General features: G+C 43.9%; 1 protein-coding gene across 5 annotated transcripts in view; it reads left to right on the top strand.

Annotated features, from left to right (window-relative positions):
* The window catches only part of ano10b (anoctamin 10b), a 47106-nt gene that overhangs the window by 19761 nt on the left and 12731 nt on the right, over nt 1-14614 (top strand). For 2 of the 5 annotated variants that reach the window (XM_073069814.1, XM_073069813.1), the window contains exons 2-9: nt 1899-2112; nt 5557-5710; nt 7752-7925; nt 8001-8135; nt 10221-10340; nt 11942-12508; nt 13246-13301; nt 14239-14313. In XM_073069814.1, the coding sequence (XP_072925915.1) occupies nt 5566-5710; nt 7752-7925; nt 8001-8135; nt 10221-10340; nt 11942-12508; nt 13246-13301; nt 14239-14313 (1272 nt within the window). In that variant the 5' untranslated portion in view covers nt 1899-2112; nt 5557-5565. The remainder of the gene's footprint in view (nt 1-1898; nt 2113-5556; nt 5711-7751; nt 7926-8000; nt 8136-10220; nt 10341-11941; nt 12509-13245; nt 13302-14238; nt 14314-14614) is intronic. The other 3 variants (XM_073069815.1, XM_073069816.1, XM_073069817.1) reach the window with 3 other exon arrangements.

Below are 14614 nucleotides of genomic sequence, written 5' to 3'. Positions count from 1 at the left end.
GTAACTTCTACTATCCCCATGGGGATCCTACCACTAAATACACCTTTCCCTCTTACCCTCCCCACTCTCTGCTTTCCATAGGGAATACTGCCCATGTGATTCCCTTGTCCATTCATCCCTCCCCACTGATCTCCCCCTGGCACTTATCCGGGTAAACACGAGTGCAACACATGCCCCTGCACCTCCGTCCAGGACCAGTTGCTCTAGACACTCTAAAGCGAAGTCACTGGCACTCCTCTATGCCATTGAGACCCAATGCGGACTGGAGGACTCCTCTGTTGAGCTCCCTTCCTCCATCTGCTGTAAAAAGGCAAAGTCTCTCTGTGGTTATCTACTTCCATTCAACTTCCTATTTCTAATCTGACATGTCTCCTCTACTCCATGATGAGGCTGAATTCAGGTTGGAGGTGCAACACTTTATCTTCAGTCTGGGTATCCTCCAACCTGATGGCAAGAACATCAATTTCTCTAACTTACAGTAATTACTCTACCCCTCTTTCCTTCTCTTTTTCCCTTCAACATTCTGGTTATCTCTCACCCGCTCTCTTCTCCTCAATTGTCCATATCCACCCTAAGGTTCCCATCTTCCTTCCCTGGTCTGTCATCCATCAGTTTCCTCCCTCATCAGCCCATTCCCCCTCCCACCTATCACCACTCAGCGTCATCTCCCTCGCCCTCCCACCCACCTTCCCCCTCACCTGGTTCCACCCATCATCTCCCAGCTTGTACTCCTTCCCTCCCCTGGGAAGGAACACTGATCCTGGGACAGGGAAAACTGCAACAATCCAAAAGAAAAACCCATTTGGATTTACCTTGGACATCTTAATAAATGCAATTCAACTTCTTGGCATTGGATAGGATAATGGAGCTCAGCTTTTATTCTGCTTTCTTACCCTCCCCTTTCCAGCCCTGATGAAGGGTGTTGGCTGTTTAGTCACAATCAGAATCAGGTTGATTATCACCGGCATGCGATGTGAAATCTGTTAACTTAGCAGCAGCAGTTCAATACAATACATAATATAGCATAGAAAGAAAATAATAATAATTAATAAAATTAAAAATAATAAATAAACAAGCAAATCAATTACGTATATTGAATGGATTTTTTAAAACGTGCAAAAACAGAAATACTGTATATTAAAAATGTTAGGTATTGTCCAAAGCTTCAAGGTCCATTTAGGAATCGGATGGCAGAGGGGAAGAAGCTGTTCCTGAATCGCTGAGTGTGTGCCTTCAGCCTTCTGTACCTCCTATCTGATGGTAACAGTGAGAAAAGGGCATGCCCTGGGAGCTGGAGGTCCTTAATAATGGACGCTCCCTAAAGATGTCCTGGGTACTTTGTAGGCTGGTGCCAAAGATGGAGCTGACTAGATTTACAACCTTCTGCAGCTTCTTTCGGTCCTGTGCAGTAATCCCTGCATACCAGACAGTGATGCAGCCTGTCAGAATGCTCTCCACGGTACAACTATCAAAGTTTTTGAGTGTATTTGTTGACATGTCAAATCTCTTCAAACTCCTAATGAGTCTTGCCTTCTTTATAACTACATCAATATGTTGGGACCAGGTTAGATCCTCAGAGATCTTGACACCCAGGAACTTGAAACTGCTCACTCTCTCCACTTCTGATCCCTCTATGAGGATTGGTATGTGTTCCTTCGTCTTACCCTTCCTGAAGTCCACAATCAGCTCTTTCATCTTACTGACGTTGAGTGCCAGGTTGTTGCTGCAGCACCACTCCACTAATTGGCATATCTCACTCCTGTACGCCCTCTCGTCCTGTACTTCCTCTCCATAGATCTGCCTTGCTTGTGAGTTCTTCCAGCATTTTGTGTGTGTTTCTCAAGATGTCCAGCGACTGGTGAATCCTTGTTTTTAAATTTTCCCTCTTGTTCACTTAGGAGATTTTGCACTGATCCAGTGACAGGAAAACAACAGTGGCGGCATTCCGAAAAAATTCTCAAACCTGTTTGCATTTACCCTGGGCTTCTCGATAGAAACAAAGCAGCATCTTGTTATCGGATAGAAGGATGGAGCTGACAACGCTGCTCACCCACAATGGCCTTCCCCTGTTACACTGTGATTAGGATTCCACCTGAAATCCACACCCAGTAGGTAAGGCTTATTCAAATGCCGTGCTTCCTTGTCTGCCTTCACTTTGACTTTCAGAAGAAATAAATTTCTAGCAAAGTTATATTCCACTAGAGTTGTCAGCAAACACCTCTTTGTAACAGACTTGCCATTCCTCACACTGTTTAGAAGCTGTTTGTTGGTTGACGGTACCTGGCCGATCACCTAATTGGTGACCTGCTTGTGATCACATATCAGAATGTTAACATTCGGGCCCTCGGCTACTTATTACAAATGATCTTGTATAGTTTTAGATACAAGTTGTATTCTTTTCCTCCAATATCTACCCCACAGTCTTTCCCAGACAATTCCAGCTTTAGAGACTCGGATGAAAGTTTGGGGCTGAGAAAAGTTTTGGCGTGAACATGGTTATGTGGCATTTAGTGTAACAATATTCCAGCACCAGTGACCATGTTCAATTCTGCCGCTGTCTGGAAGGGTTTGTACGTTCTCCCCAGGGCATGGATTTCCTCAGGCTGCTCTGTTTTCCTCCCACATTTCAAAGACATACGGGTTAGTAGGCCAGGTGGCAACTCCCAGAGGACTGACCTCCACCTTGCTAAGGCCATGCGGACACTCTCAGCTATGTCCTCTTGCCCATCCTTGAAATGGACCCCACCCCAGGCCATCAGAAAATTGTCTCCGACACCATCACTGACCTCATCAGCTCTGGAGCGCTCCCACCCACTGCCACCAAAATCATAGTTGCCTTATTTCGACCCCTACCCAAGATCCGGAAACCGGACTGTCTGGGTAGGCCCATTGTCTCTGGCCTCTCCTGCCCTACTGAACACCTGCATACCTCGACCCTATTCTTTCCCCCTTGGTTCAGGCCCTTCCCATCTACATCCGCAACAATTCACATGCTCCTGATCTCAACAACTTTCAGTTCCCTGGCCCTGGCTGTTTCATTTTCACCATGGATGTCCAGTCCCTATTCCCCATCATGAAGGCCTTAAAACTCCACTCCTTTCTCAATAAAAGACCCAACCAGTTCCCCTTCAACAACACCCTCCTCCACCTTGCAGAACCGGTCCTCACCCTCAACGATTTCTCCTTTGGCTCCTCCGACTTTCTCTGGACTCGAGGGGCAGCCCTGAGCACCCACACGGGCCCCAGCTATGGCTGCCTTTTCTTTGGCTATGTAGAACAGTCCATGTTCCAAGCTTTCCCTGGGCAATACTCTCAGTTCTTCCTGTGCTATATTGACGACTGCATTGGTGCTGCTTCATGCATCAATTTGATTAGCTTTGCCTCCAACTTCCACCCTGCCCATAAGTTCACTTGGTCCATCTCTGACACCTCTCTCCCCTTTCTTGAACTTTCTGTCTCCATCTCTGGAGACAAACTGTCAAACGACATCTTTCATAAACCTACTGATTCCCATAGTTATCTTGATTATACCTCCTCCCTCCCCGTCTCCTGTAAAAAAATAATATTGCCTTTTCTCAGTTCCTTCACCTTTGCTACATCTATTCTCAGGAGGAGGCTTTCCTTTCCAGGACATCAGAGAGGTCCTCCTTTTTCAAAGAACGGGGTTTCCCTTCCTCCACCATTGCTGTTGCCCTCATCCACATCTCCTCCGTTTCCCGGACGTCCGCGCTCACCCCATCTTCCCACCGCCTTAACAGGGACGGAAACTTTCTTGTCCTCACCTACGACCCCATGAGCCTCCACATCCAACACATCATTCTCCACAACATCCACTATCTTTGATGGGATCCTAACACCAAACACATCTTTATCTCCCCCCATCTCTGCCTTCCACAGGGATTGTTCTCTCCGTGACTCCTTTGTCCACTCAACCCTCCCTACTAATCTCCTCCTGGCACTAACCTCTGCAAGCAACAGAAATGCTACAACTGCCCATTCACCTCCTCCCTCACCTCCATCCAGAGCTCCAAGTAGCCCTTCCAGGTGAGGCAACACTTCACCTACAAATCTGTTGGGGTCCTCTATTATATCCAGTGCTCCTGATGTAGCCTCCTCTATATTGGTGAGAAACCGGGGACCACTTTGTCAAGCACCTCCACTCCATCTGCCAAACGCGGAATTTCCCAAGCATTCTAACTCCTATCCCCATTCCCGTCCCAGTGTGTCGGTCCATGGTCTCCTCTTCTGTCACAATGAGGCCATTCCTCAGGGTGGAGGAGCAACACCTCATATTTCATCTGGGTAGCCTCCAACCTGATGGCATGAAGATCAATTTCTTTTTTCAGTAAAAAAAATTCCCCTCCCTCCCCTCTTCTTCTATTCCTCACTCTGGCCTCTTATCTCTTCTTACCTGTCTATCACCTCCCTCTGGTGCCCCTCTTTCTTCCCTTTCTACCATAGTCCACAGTCCTCTCCTATCCTTCGTCTCTACCCCTTTACCTTCCCCACCCACCTGGCTTCACCTGTCTCCTTCTAGCTAATCCTCCTTCCCTTCCCCGTCTTTTAATTCTGGCCCTTCCCCCTTCCTTTCCAGCCCTGATGAAGAGTCTCAGCCTGAAACATCAACTGTTTATTCATTTCTATAAATGCTGTCTGACCTGCTAGACTCTTCCAGCATTTTGTGTGCGTTGCTCTGGATTTCCAGCATCTGCAGAATCCCTGGTGTTTATTGAAGGTTGATTGGCCACATGGGTGTAAGTGGGCTGCCTTGTCTCAATAGGCTTGAAAGGCCTGCTAACAACCGTATCTCTAAATAACATTTTTAAAAAATCAACAGCAGTAAATTAAAACCCAAAGAGGCTTCCGATCTCTTGTCACCCTCCAAAAATTTAGAGTAACACCAGGGAGAGAGGATGAATGATATACCCCCCCTCCCCCCACCACTTTGTCAGTTGAGCAGGAGGGTACCGCCAGAGGAACAGATCTCCGCCACATCAGCGGCTAATTGGACGCACCACCTGTGTGCGTCCAACACTTAGGCAGCTGTGAAAAATGATCCAGATTTTGAACCGCGATCCATCACTGTGAAATGAGGGCTGGCAGAGGTCCCCCACTGCTTCCTTATTACCATAGTGACAGCTGCATCAGTGGCCTTTCATTCAATTTATCACCAGGGTTCAAGGAGGACTTGATATCAGGTCAATTCTACAAAGATGCTGGGCCAAGAGGCAGGAGCACATCAATAACCAATGTACAAAACAAATGGTATCACTGTTTCTCCCTGCATCCCAAAACTATTTTCAGAACAGGCACCAGGACAAACTGATGATACAGTTATGATTGATGTACAACTGCAATCACAATGGATCTTTCAAACAGAAACTGACTGCCTATCATTAAAACATTGGGTGAAACTAACAGCTTCACTCATATGTACAGTCAGGGTTATCATGGAGAGATTATTTTATACACTCTAGTCTGCACTGTATTTCCTTGACTGATGGCAATGGTTAGTATGTTCTGGTCAGTTAACTCTCTGCATTCTTTCCCCTGGAGCTGCCAGTCATGGGCTCTTGGACCAGGCCCACGTGTAAGTGCTGTTTATCCCGACCAGTGCAGCCTCTGGTCGCTTTGGAGATGAACGAGGACGTCAACATGGAAACCAAACGATGGCTAATGACCAGGATCCAGACTGAGAAGGCTGCTGGTGGTATGAACATAATGATTAATCTCTAGTCAATAAACACCACTCCCAAAATTCCACACCCAATCAAGATTGTATGTCTTCCGACAATAACCTTTTCCCCATGGACTGGTCAGTGAAGGGGATGAATCGGAGGGACCCTCAGTGAGTGTTTGGCCTTCACCTACCTCCTCTGCATGAGTGGACATCTTCCTACCCAACCCCACCTGCCAGGGCCGAGAGTGCTCCAATCACGTGTGAGTGGAAGGGAGTGATTATTTTTGTTCAGTGTCTGTTTTTGTAAGCTACTGATGGGCCTTTAATGCCTGTGCGGAGTTGACAAGTTGTAGGTTGCCACATCCAGTTGTGTAGACAATTACCAGCATGTCAGATCCCTAGCACTGACTGAAATTAAAATAAAAACAGCAGACATTGAAAATCAGAAGCACACACTAGTCAGGCAGTATCTGTGGAAAGAGAATCAGAATTAATGTTTCAAGTCAAAAGACCCTTTGTATCTACAAAGATTTGAAATAGTTTAGTTTAATCTGAAACCAGGACCTTAAATCTGAAGAATTAAGCAATTAAACAGCAAAGACGTGAGATGTGATTTGTCTATGGTGGATTTATAATTACTTTGAAAGACATAACATTGGACCAATAATGGCTAATGTTTGACAAAATAATGTGTGGTTTACAAGTTACATACATCCTCAAAGAAGAAAAGAAAACAAGTCAAAAAGTGATTATGTTCAGCAAGAGAAGTTAAAGGTAGTACTGAATCAAAGAAAAAGGGGATAGGTAAGATTCAGCAGACCTGAGGATTGGGAGAATATCAAAATTCAGCAAAAGAGGATGAAGGTATTGATAAAGAAAGGGACTTTGAGTGCACCAGGAGGCCAGCAAGAAACACAAGTCCTGATGAAGGATAATGGCCTGAAATGTCAACTGTTCATTTCCCGCCATAGTTGCTTCCTGGCTTGCCGAATTCCTCCTGCAGTTTGTGTGCGTTGCTCTGTATTTCCAGCTTCTGCAGAATATCTTGTGTTTACAAAAAAAGGCTTGTAAAAGCTTCTATGGACGTATAGAAAGGCAAGGATTAGCAGAAATCAATGTGTAGAGTTTTTTTCATTTCCCTCACTCATGATGGTCACCTGCACGTCTCGACAGCCAAGTCACTCCACATTATAGCACTCTTCCTTCATATTCAACTCTGTCTCTTTTATTAATGAAAATATCCAGTGCATACTTTTCCTCTAAAGATGCTCATTTTCTCTCATTCTATTTCCTCTTTCCATTGCTACTCCTCATTTCCACTTATTTTCTTTCTACCTCACACCTCTCATTCTGTGTCCCATTTCTTCCTTCAGTCTCTCAATTTCCTTTCTGTCTTTCTATACCCGACTCAGTTATGTATGGAATCAGTCACCAATCTTATGGCATGAAATTTGTATTTTGTGGCAGCAATATAGTGCAAAGGTACAACAAAATAAATAAATTGTGCAAAAAAATAACAAATAATGAGATTGGTCCAAGGAACAAAGGACATTTTCATAAATTTGATGGCAGAGGGGAAGAAGCTGTTCCTGAATCGCTGAGTGTGGGTCTTCAGGTTCCTGGAAGTAAGAGAAGAGGCCATGTCCCAGATGCTGAGGGTCCATGATGATGGATGCTACCTTCTTGAGGCACTGCCTCTTGAAGATGCCCTTGCTGGTGAGGAGAGTTGTGCCATTGAAGGAGGTGACTGAGTCTGCAACTCTCCCCAGTCCTGCCTCCAAACTAGGCTGTGATGTCGCCAGTTAGCATGCTCTCCATCATCCATCTACAGAAATGTGCAAGAGATTTTGATGACGTCCCAGTGTATATCAAGCAATGTAGAAGGTACCGTTTTGTTGCATTACTTTGCTTTCACATCACTTTTTATTTCTTCTGTTAGCTTGCCCCTTTTGATCTCCTTGTTGTGCTTCCTCCAAACACACACAGGGAAGCCGCTATTCTGAAAGGGTAAGACTAACTGGATGAAATAGTTTCGTTTGTATCCATCAGTTCTCTCTCCTTCCTCGAGCAGGTGCAGAACTAATGGTCCATCCTGGTGAAGATGACGATGGGCACGTGCTCATTGTTTCTGCATCTCGACATGTCCTCCTAAGGGCTGCGGAGGTTCTTGGATTTTACAAACTCTACAAAGATGGCTCCATGATCTCATTTTCCTACAGGGACAGGAGAAATTTTAAAAACTCAGGTATCATTTTCACATCGAGAAACTTCTACTGCTTTGTGGCTGTACAACATTTTCACTCCTATATCTTCCTTTCAGATAATATTGATGAATTTCTGACTTTAGCTGAGCGTCAGTTCATCATTCTACGAACACTGGAGAACATAAAAGTTGTGGATGAAAAGTATATTCCAGGATATCCAACAAAGACCCTCTATCCAGGAGAAGCAATTTGTAAGTTCTAAGACTATTAGGAAGAAGTGTTTTTATTCTTTGAAATATAAGTACCATTCAAGTTATTTCATCTTTCATAAAGTGGACGCCACAAAAATGTTGGAAATGAAATGGTGATCCGTGCATTGCAGTTGCCATTCATTCAGAGAAATGATCACGCTGTACAATTCTTATACAACACAAAATAACAACATTGCAAACACGAGGAAATCTGCAGATGCTGGAAATTCAAGCAACACACACAAAATGCTGGTGGAACACAGCAGGCCAGGCAGCATCTATAGGGAGAAGCACTGTCGACGTTTCGGGCCGAGACCCTTCGTCAGGACTAACTGAAAGGAGAGACAGTAAGAGATTTAAGAGATAGTAACAACATTGCAAGTGCTTTTTGCCAGCTCAAGAATAAAACAACGAAAAGAACTTGGAAAACATGATCAACACACTCTCAAAATGCTGGAGGAATTTAGCAGGTCAGGTAGAATCTGTGGACAATCAACATTTTAGGCCAAGACCCTATCCTGATGAAGGGTTTTGGCTTTAAGCATCAACTATTCCTTTCCCTCCATGGATATAATCTGAGCTGCTGAGTTCCTCCAGCAGTTAGTGTATTTTGCTCAAGATTTCCAGCATCTTTTGTGTCTCTGAAAACATAATTGAAGCTTTCTTCATACTTAGTAGTGAAAGTGAGGAGCATGCTCATGAATACATTCACTAGAAAACAGAAATATAAAAACATACTGTTTAGTTCAATAGTCTGCTGCTCTGGTTAATCAATACCTTGAGTATTGTGTCATTCTGGTCACTGAGAAACAACGTAGTGTTTTGCTGTAGTGCTGTGGAAACAGAGAGACTTGGATAGATTGGGGGAATGGGCAAAGAAGGGGCAAATGAATTACAATGTCGGAAAGTGCACTTTGGTAGAAGAAATAAATGGGCAGACTATTATTTAAATGGGGAGAGAATTCAAAGTTCTGAGATGCAATGGGACTTGGGAGTTCTCGTGCAGGATACCCTTAAGGTTAACCTCCAGGTTGAGTCAGTGGTGAAGAAGGCGAATGCAATGTTGGCATTCATTTCTAGAGGAATATAGGAGCAGGCATGTGATGTTGAGGCTCTATAAGGCACTGGTAAGACCTCACTTGGAATACTGTGTGCAGTTTTGGGCTCCTTATTTAAGAAAGGATGTGGTGACGTTGCAGAGGGTTCAGTGAAGATTCACTAGAATGATTCCGGGAATGAGAGGGTTAACATATGAGGAACGTTTGACCGCTCTTGGACTGTACTCCTTGGAGTTTAGAAGAATGAGGGGGGACCTCATAGAAACATTTCGAATGTTGAAAGGCATGGACAGAGTGGATGTGGCAAAGTTGTTTCCCATGGTGGGGGAGTCTAGTACGAGAGGACATGACTTGAGGATTGCAGGGTGCCCATTCAGAACAGAGATGCAAAAAATTTATTTTAGCCAGAGTGTGGTGAATCTATGGAATTTGTTGCCACAGGCGGCAGTGGAGGTCAAGTCATTGGGTGTATTTAAGGCAGAGATTGATAGGTATCTGAGTAGTCAGGGCATCAAAGGTTATGGTGAGAAGGCGGGGGAATGGGACTAAAGGGGAGATTGGATCAGATCATGATGAAATGGCGGAGCAGACTTGATGGGCCGAATGGCTGACTTCTGCGCTTTTGTCTTATGGTCTAAAAGAGAGATTGGTGTGCTGGTGAGTGAGCGGAGAAGATCCACCAATCCAAGCTGAGATATTGGAAAAAAAATGTAGGACATCTTGACCTAAATGAAATATGATCTGAAAGAAATAAGCTAAGATAAAACTTTACTTATTCTGAAGGAAATTATTGTCACAAGGGAGCTCTGTCAGTTATATATACCTTAAAATACAAAATGAGATATGAAAAAGACTACAAAATGTATGCTAAAAAGTAACAGTGAAAATACAGATGAGCAATGAAACCATATGCTTAAGGAGGAGGAGCTATTGAGTCTTATAGCCACAGAGAGAACCTCACTTGATTTCATTTGACAGCTTTGATTTAGTGCCTGTGTGGTCAGTTCTCAAACATGTTTGGCTTTAGTTCACAGATTGCAGAAAAGCAAGATCCTGCATGCCTTCTATCCATTGCATCATGAGGAAATGCTGAGTGAGCTGGAATCAGACTGGTACACTTGCAGGAAGCTAACTCTACAACCCATTGGTGAGCAGACCAAAGTCAGGAAGCAAGGGGGGTTCCATCAGTCCAGCCTTCTCTCTACTTAATTGTCACTCAAATGCTCAAAAATGTTCTGCCAGCTGTATCTAAAATCTTTTCAAAACCCACCTTACCAACAAGTCTAGACTTTATCCAAACTCTCTCTGTTTCTGTTCTCATCCAAGTTAATATGATCTTATGGCATAACCTCACAGTTGTTCAATTACCAACGCTCATGTTTACTAGTTTCACTTTTCTTGCCTGGCAATAGTTGGCATGTTTTTCTCTCTTCCTGGGCAAGTTCAATCACTCACTCAACTTGATAAAATATCAATATGAAAATAAAGCATTAAGCTGAATTTTCCTTGCCAGATGATGGGACTCTATATCATGGGTTATGTCAAGGATCCAATATATTAATGGGATATGACAATGGTTATAGTTAAGTTTTTTAAAGTGTCGTTTTGGGCAAGGATCCTATATATTATGGGATTTGACAATGATTTTAGTACTCAAGTTTATTGCCATGTGTAAAAATATGGTGAGGTCCTGGTTCTATGAAAATCTTTTTGCAGCAGCATCACAGGCACGTAGATTCAGACAACGTGAACCTACACTGACTGGCCACTTTATTAGGTACACCTGCTCATCAATGCAAATATCTAATCAGCCAATCGTGGCAGCAACTCAATGCATAAAAGCATGCAGACATGGTCAAGGGGTTAATTTTCTGTTCACACCAAACATCAGAATGGGGAAGAAATGTGATCTAAGTCACTTTGACCATGGAATAGTTGTTGGTGCCAGATGGGATGGGGATTTGAGTAACTCAGAAATTGCTAATCTCCTGGGATTTTCACACACAATAGTCTAGAGTTTACAGAGAATGTGTGAAAAATGAAAAGGAACATCCGGTGAAAGGCAGTTCTATGGGTAAATCTGCCTTGTTAATGAGGGGGGTCATGGTTACACGGGGGCAACGGAGGAGAACCCATGTGCAGGACACTGGCACGTCGACTCAGTTGGAGAGGCTGGTGTAGACCTGAACGTAGAGCAGGAAACCAGAGGGATCTTGACAAGGAGATGGGATTCACAGGGACTCTCTAGAAACTAGAGCAGAACTTAGAACTAACAGTTCTAATCAGAACAGGGAATGAAATATCACACGAGAATTGACCAATGAACTGGCAACCTGTGATGGAGTTGTCCTTGTATTTATTTCCCAGTCTCTGATGAAAGCCAGGTGTATGATTATTGGGTAACTAGCAGCAATTGACTGAAATTGGGGCATGATCAGGGACAAAGAAGTGTTAAAGGAGAATGGCCAACCTGAGCCATGACAGTCAGAGGAGAATACTGGTTCAAGTTGACAGGAAGGTGACAGTAACTCAAATAACCACGTTACAACAGTGGTGTGCAGAAGAACATTTTTGAATGCACAACAGGTCATGCCTTGAAGTGAATGGGCTACAGCAGCAGAAGACCACAAACATACACTCATTGGCCAATTTATTTGGTACAGAAGGTATGTAATAAAGTGGCCACTGTGTGTACACATGATTAACTTGAATTTTGTTTCATTATTCTGTGTACTTTTTTCTTTACAGATTCTATTTACAGATATTACGGTGGATCCATCGCCATGTACTTCAGTTTTCTGGAATTCTTCACCTGTTCACTTGCACCAATGGCCATCTTCGGTGCCATGATTGTTACCCTCTCGATGGACACCGTCGATAAATGCATCCTATTTTCGGTTTTCAATATAATCTGGTCAACTGTGATCATGGAGTTGTGGAAACGTCACAGCTTCGTCCTATCCTATACTTGGGGCACACTGCAGATGAACAGTCAATTTGAGGAGCCCCGTATGGGTTATGAAGGCCCAATGGGTATCAACCCCATCACCCTTCGCCAACAGCCATATTACCCTGCATGGAAGCGTAAAGTGAAAATTTGGCTTGTTTCTGTTCCAGTCCTATGTTTGTTTCTCGCCTTTTCTCTCTACACAATGATTATTTTCTTCCATATGGAAGCTTGGGTCAAGGCCTTTTACAGCGAAAGTGAAAACTGTTGGAGTTGTGTGCTGTACATCCCAAGCATTCTTCACACTCTCTGCATCACCGTCCTCAACACCTGCTACAAAACAGTCACCGAAATGCTCACGGAATGGGGTAAGGGTGTGCTGAGAGTTGAGGGAGAATGCATTCAAGTGGTACTACTAGAAGCCACACTGCCCACAACCCCTGCTTCTATAGGAAGCCTTTGGGCAAGCTATCAATGGCTTCAGGGTTATGTTGTTCCTACACAGGGGCTACCTCACTTTATCTGGCAATATGACTGGGAAATGGAGCACCGCAAAGCTCCAGGATGTGGCCTGTTTGTTTCCTGGGCCACCATACCTCCTTAAATATCCCTGAAATGTCGCTGATTTCCCTTGCCAACTACTGGCAGCACATCCTAATGGGCTGGTGGAATGACAGCAATGTACTTGGGTGACACCACTCAGTGACAGCACTCCCCACTCGCAGCCAGAAGGCTGTCTGCCCCCTACCTAAACAAATCAGCAGATTGCAGTGCAGGGGGAGTGTTGCCCTGTCAAAAATGCCATCCTTCTCATCAAACAAGAGCCAAATCTCCACCTCAGGTGGAGCTAGAAGATCCATCTGTGCTATTTGATGGAATGCGTTCCCAACCAACATCTCCTGCCATTTGGCTGGTGTTTACTCATATGGCTGTGTTCCAAAACTTGGCTGTTGCAACATTGGAACAATAACCGTGCTGAGGGGGTGGGATTGATGGTGGTGACAGTGTGAAAGAAAAGCTGTGAAGATACATACAAAAAGGCTAACGAGGATGGAAGAATTACAGGAAATTTTTTTGACGGAATATATTGCATTTTTTTTCCCAGAAAATCATCGACTAGAATCCTCTTTCCAAAACCATTTGACAGTTAAAGTGTTGGTGGTGAGTATACCTAAGCACACGCTACATGTCCAAATCCGTAGTGTTTTTAAGTGATGTGAATGCCCTTCTTCAAAGGAGGCTGGTTCAAGATTTTGCCATAAAAACAAGCCTTTCCAGCAAGGCCAATTCCCACCTTGACTGGGTGACAAACACAAGAGATTCTGCAAATGCTGGAAATCTTGACCAAGACACACAAAATGCTGGAGGAACTCAACAAGTCAGGCAGCACTGAGGAGAGGAATAAGCAGTGGCTGTATCGGGTTGAAAACCTTCATCAAGATTAATCACAGCTAATTTTAGTAGAAGAATTCATAACATGCACTTACAAAAGATGAAAGGTCTCAGCCCAAAATGTCAACTGTTTATTCTTCTCTATAGATGCTACTAGAACTGCCGATCTCCTCTCAGACTTTGTGTGTGTTAATTGGGTCACGTCCAGCTGTCTATCCACAAGGGACAATTATGGCTTGAGCTTCACACTGTCATTCAGTGCAATGGTGTATGATCAAAAGCTGCAGTAAATGGATAGACCTGGCAATCTGATGGTGCATGCTCCTGCTTCATGGTCAGTGCTGCAGGTGGGTGGTGCTTGTAGCTATTCTGTGGCAGAAGAGCACCCAAAGCTTCGATGAGCCATATTCAGCATACTTGAGCTGATAATCAGCCATTGTGATCACAAATTGAAGCCTCATACCTATTTTGAGCCAATATAAAGCAAATTGTGTCACCCCTCTTCCTTGACTCTTTATTTTCATTTGACCCCTTAACATGCAGAAGGGGTGTCAGACCATCTGATAATGGAATCAAATAAAATTAGCTCCATTGGAAAAATTTCAAAGACAATATCAAAAAGGTTTCAAATATTCTCGGGAATTAGTGTTGCTATTAAAATATGTAAAATCCAAGGACAACTATTAATATTGTTCTACATTTTCAGTTTCGCTTTGTCAATTGCTTTTCCGCATTGTTCTACATCTCCTTCTACCTCCAGGACCTCAACCTCCTCAGAAAGGTAGGCATTTGCAAATGGTCTCCGGGTCCAGTGCACTGTAATTGTGATGTAGTTGGAAAGTAACGGGGTTGACAGCCTGGCAAGGATGATTATCAACCAATCTGACCAGCACTTTTATTCAACCATCAGCTTCATAGTGTCATCCAACAGGAATATGCCAAATACATTTTTCTTGATCAGATTCAGAGTGAAAAGCATGAAAACTTGAAGCCTCAAAGCAAATCAAAATATTGAGATGACTAGCTTCCCACCCCCCCCACCACCATTAAATCAGGAGATTATCTTTCTGACAACCTGAAAG

Source organism: Hemitrygon akajei, chromosome 17 (genome assembly GCF_048418815.1).
Source record: "Hemitrygon akajei chromosome 17, sHemAka1.3, whole genome shotgun sequence".
Classification (NCBI taxonomy): Eukaryota; Metazoa; Chordata; class Chondrichthyes; order Myliobatiformes; family Dasyatidae; genus Hemitrygon; species Hemitrygon akajei.
The sequence above is the reverse complement of the archived record's forward strand: the minus strand, read 5'-3'. Positions and strand labels throughout refer to the sequence as shown.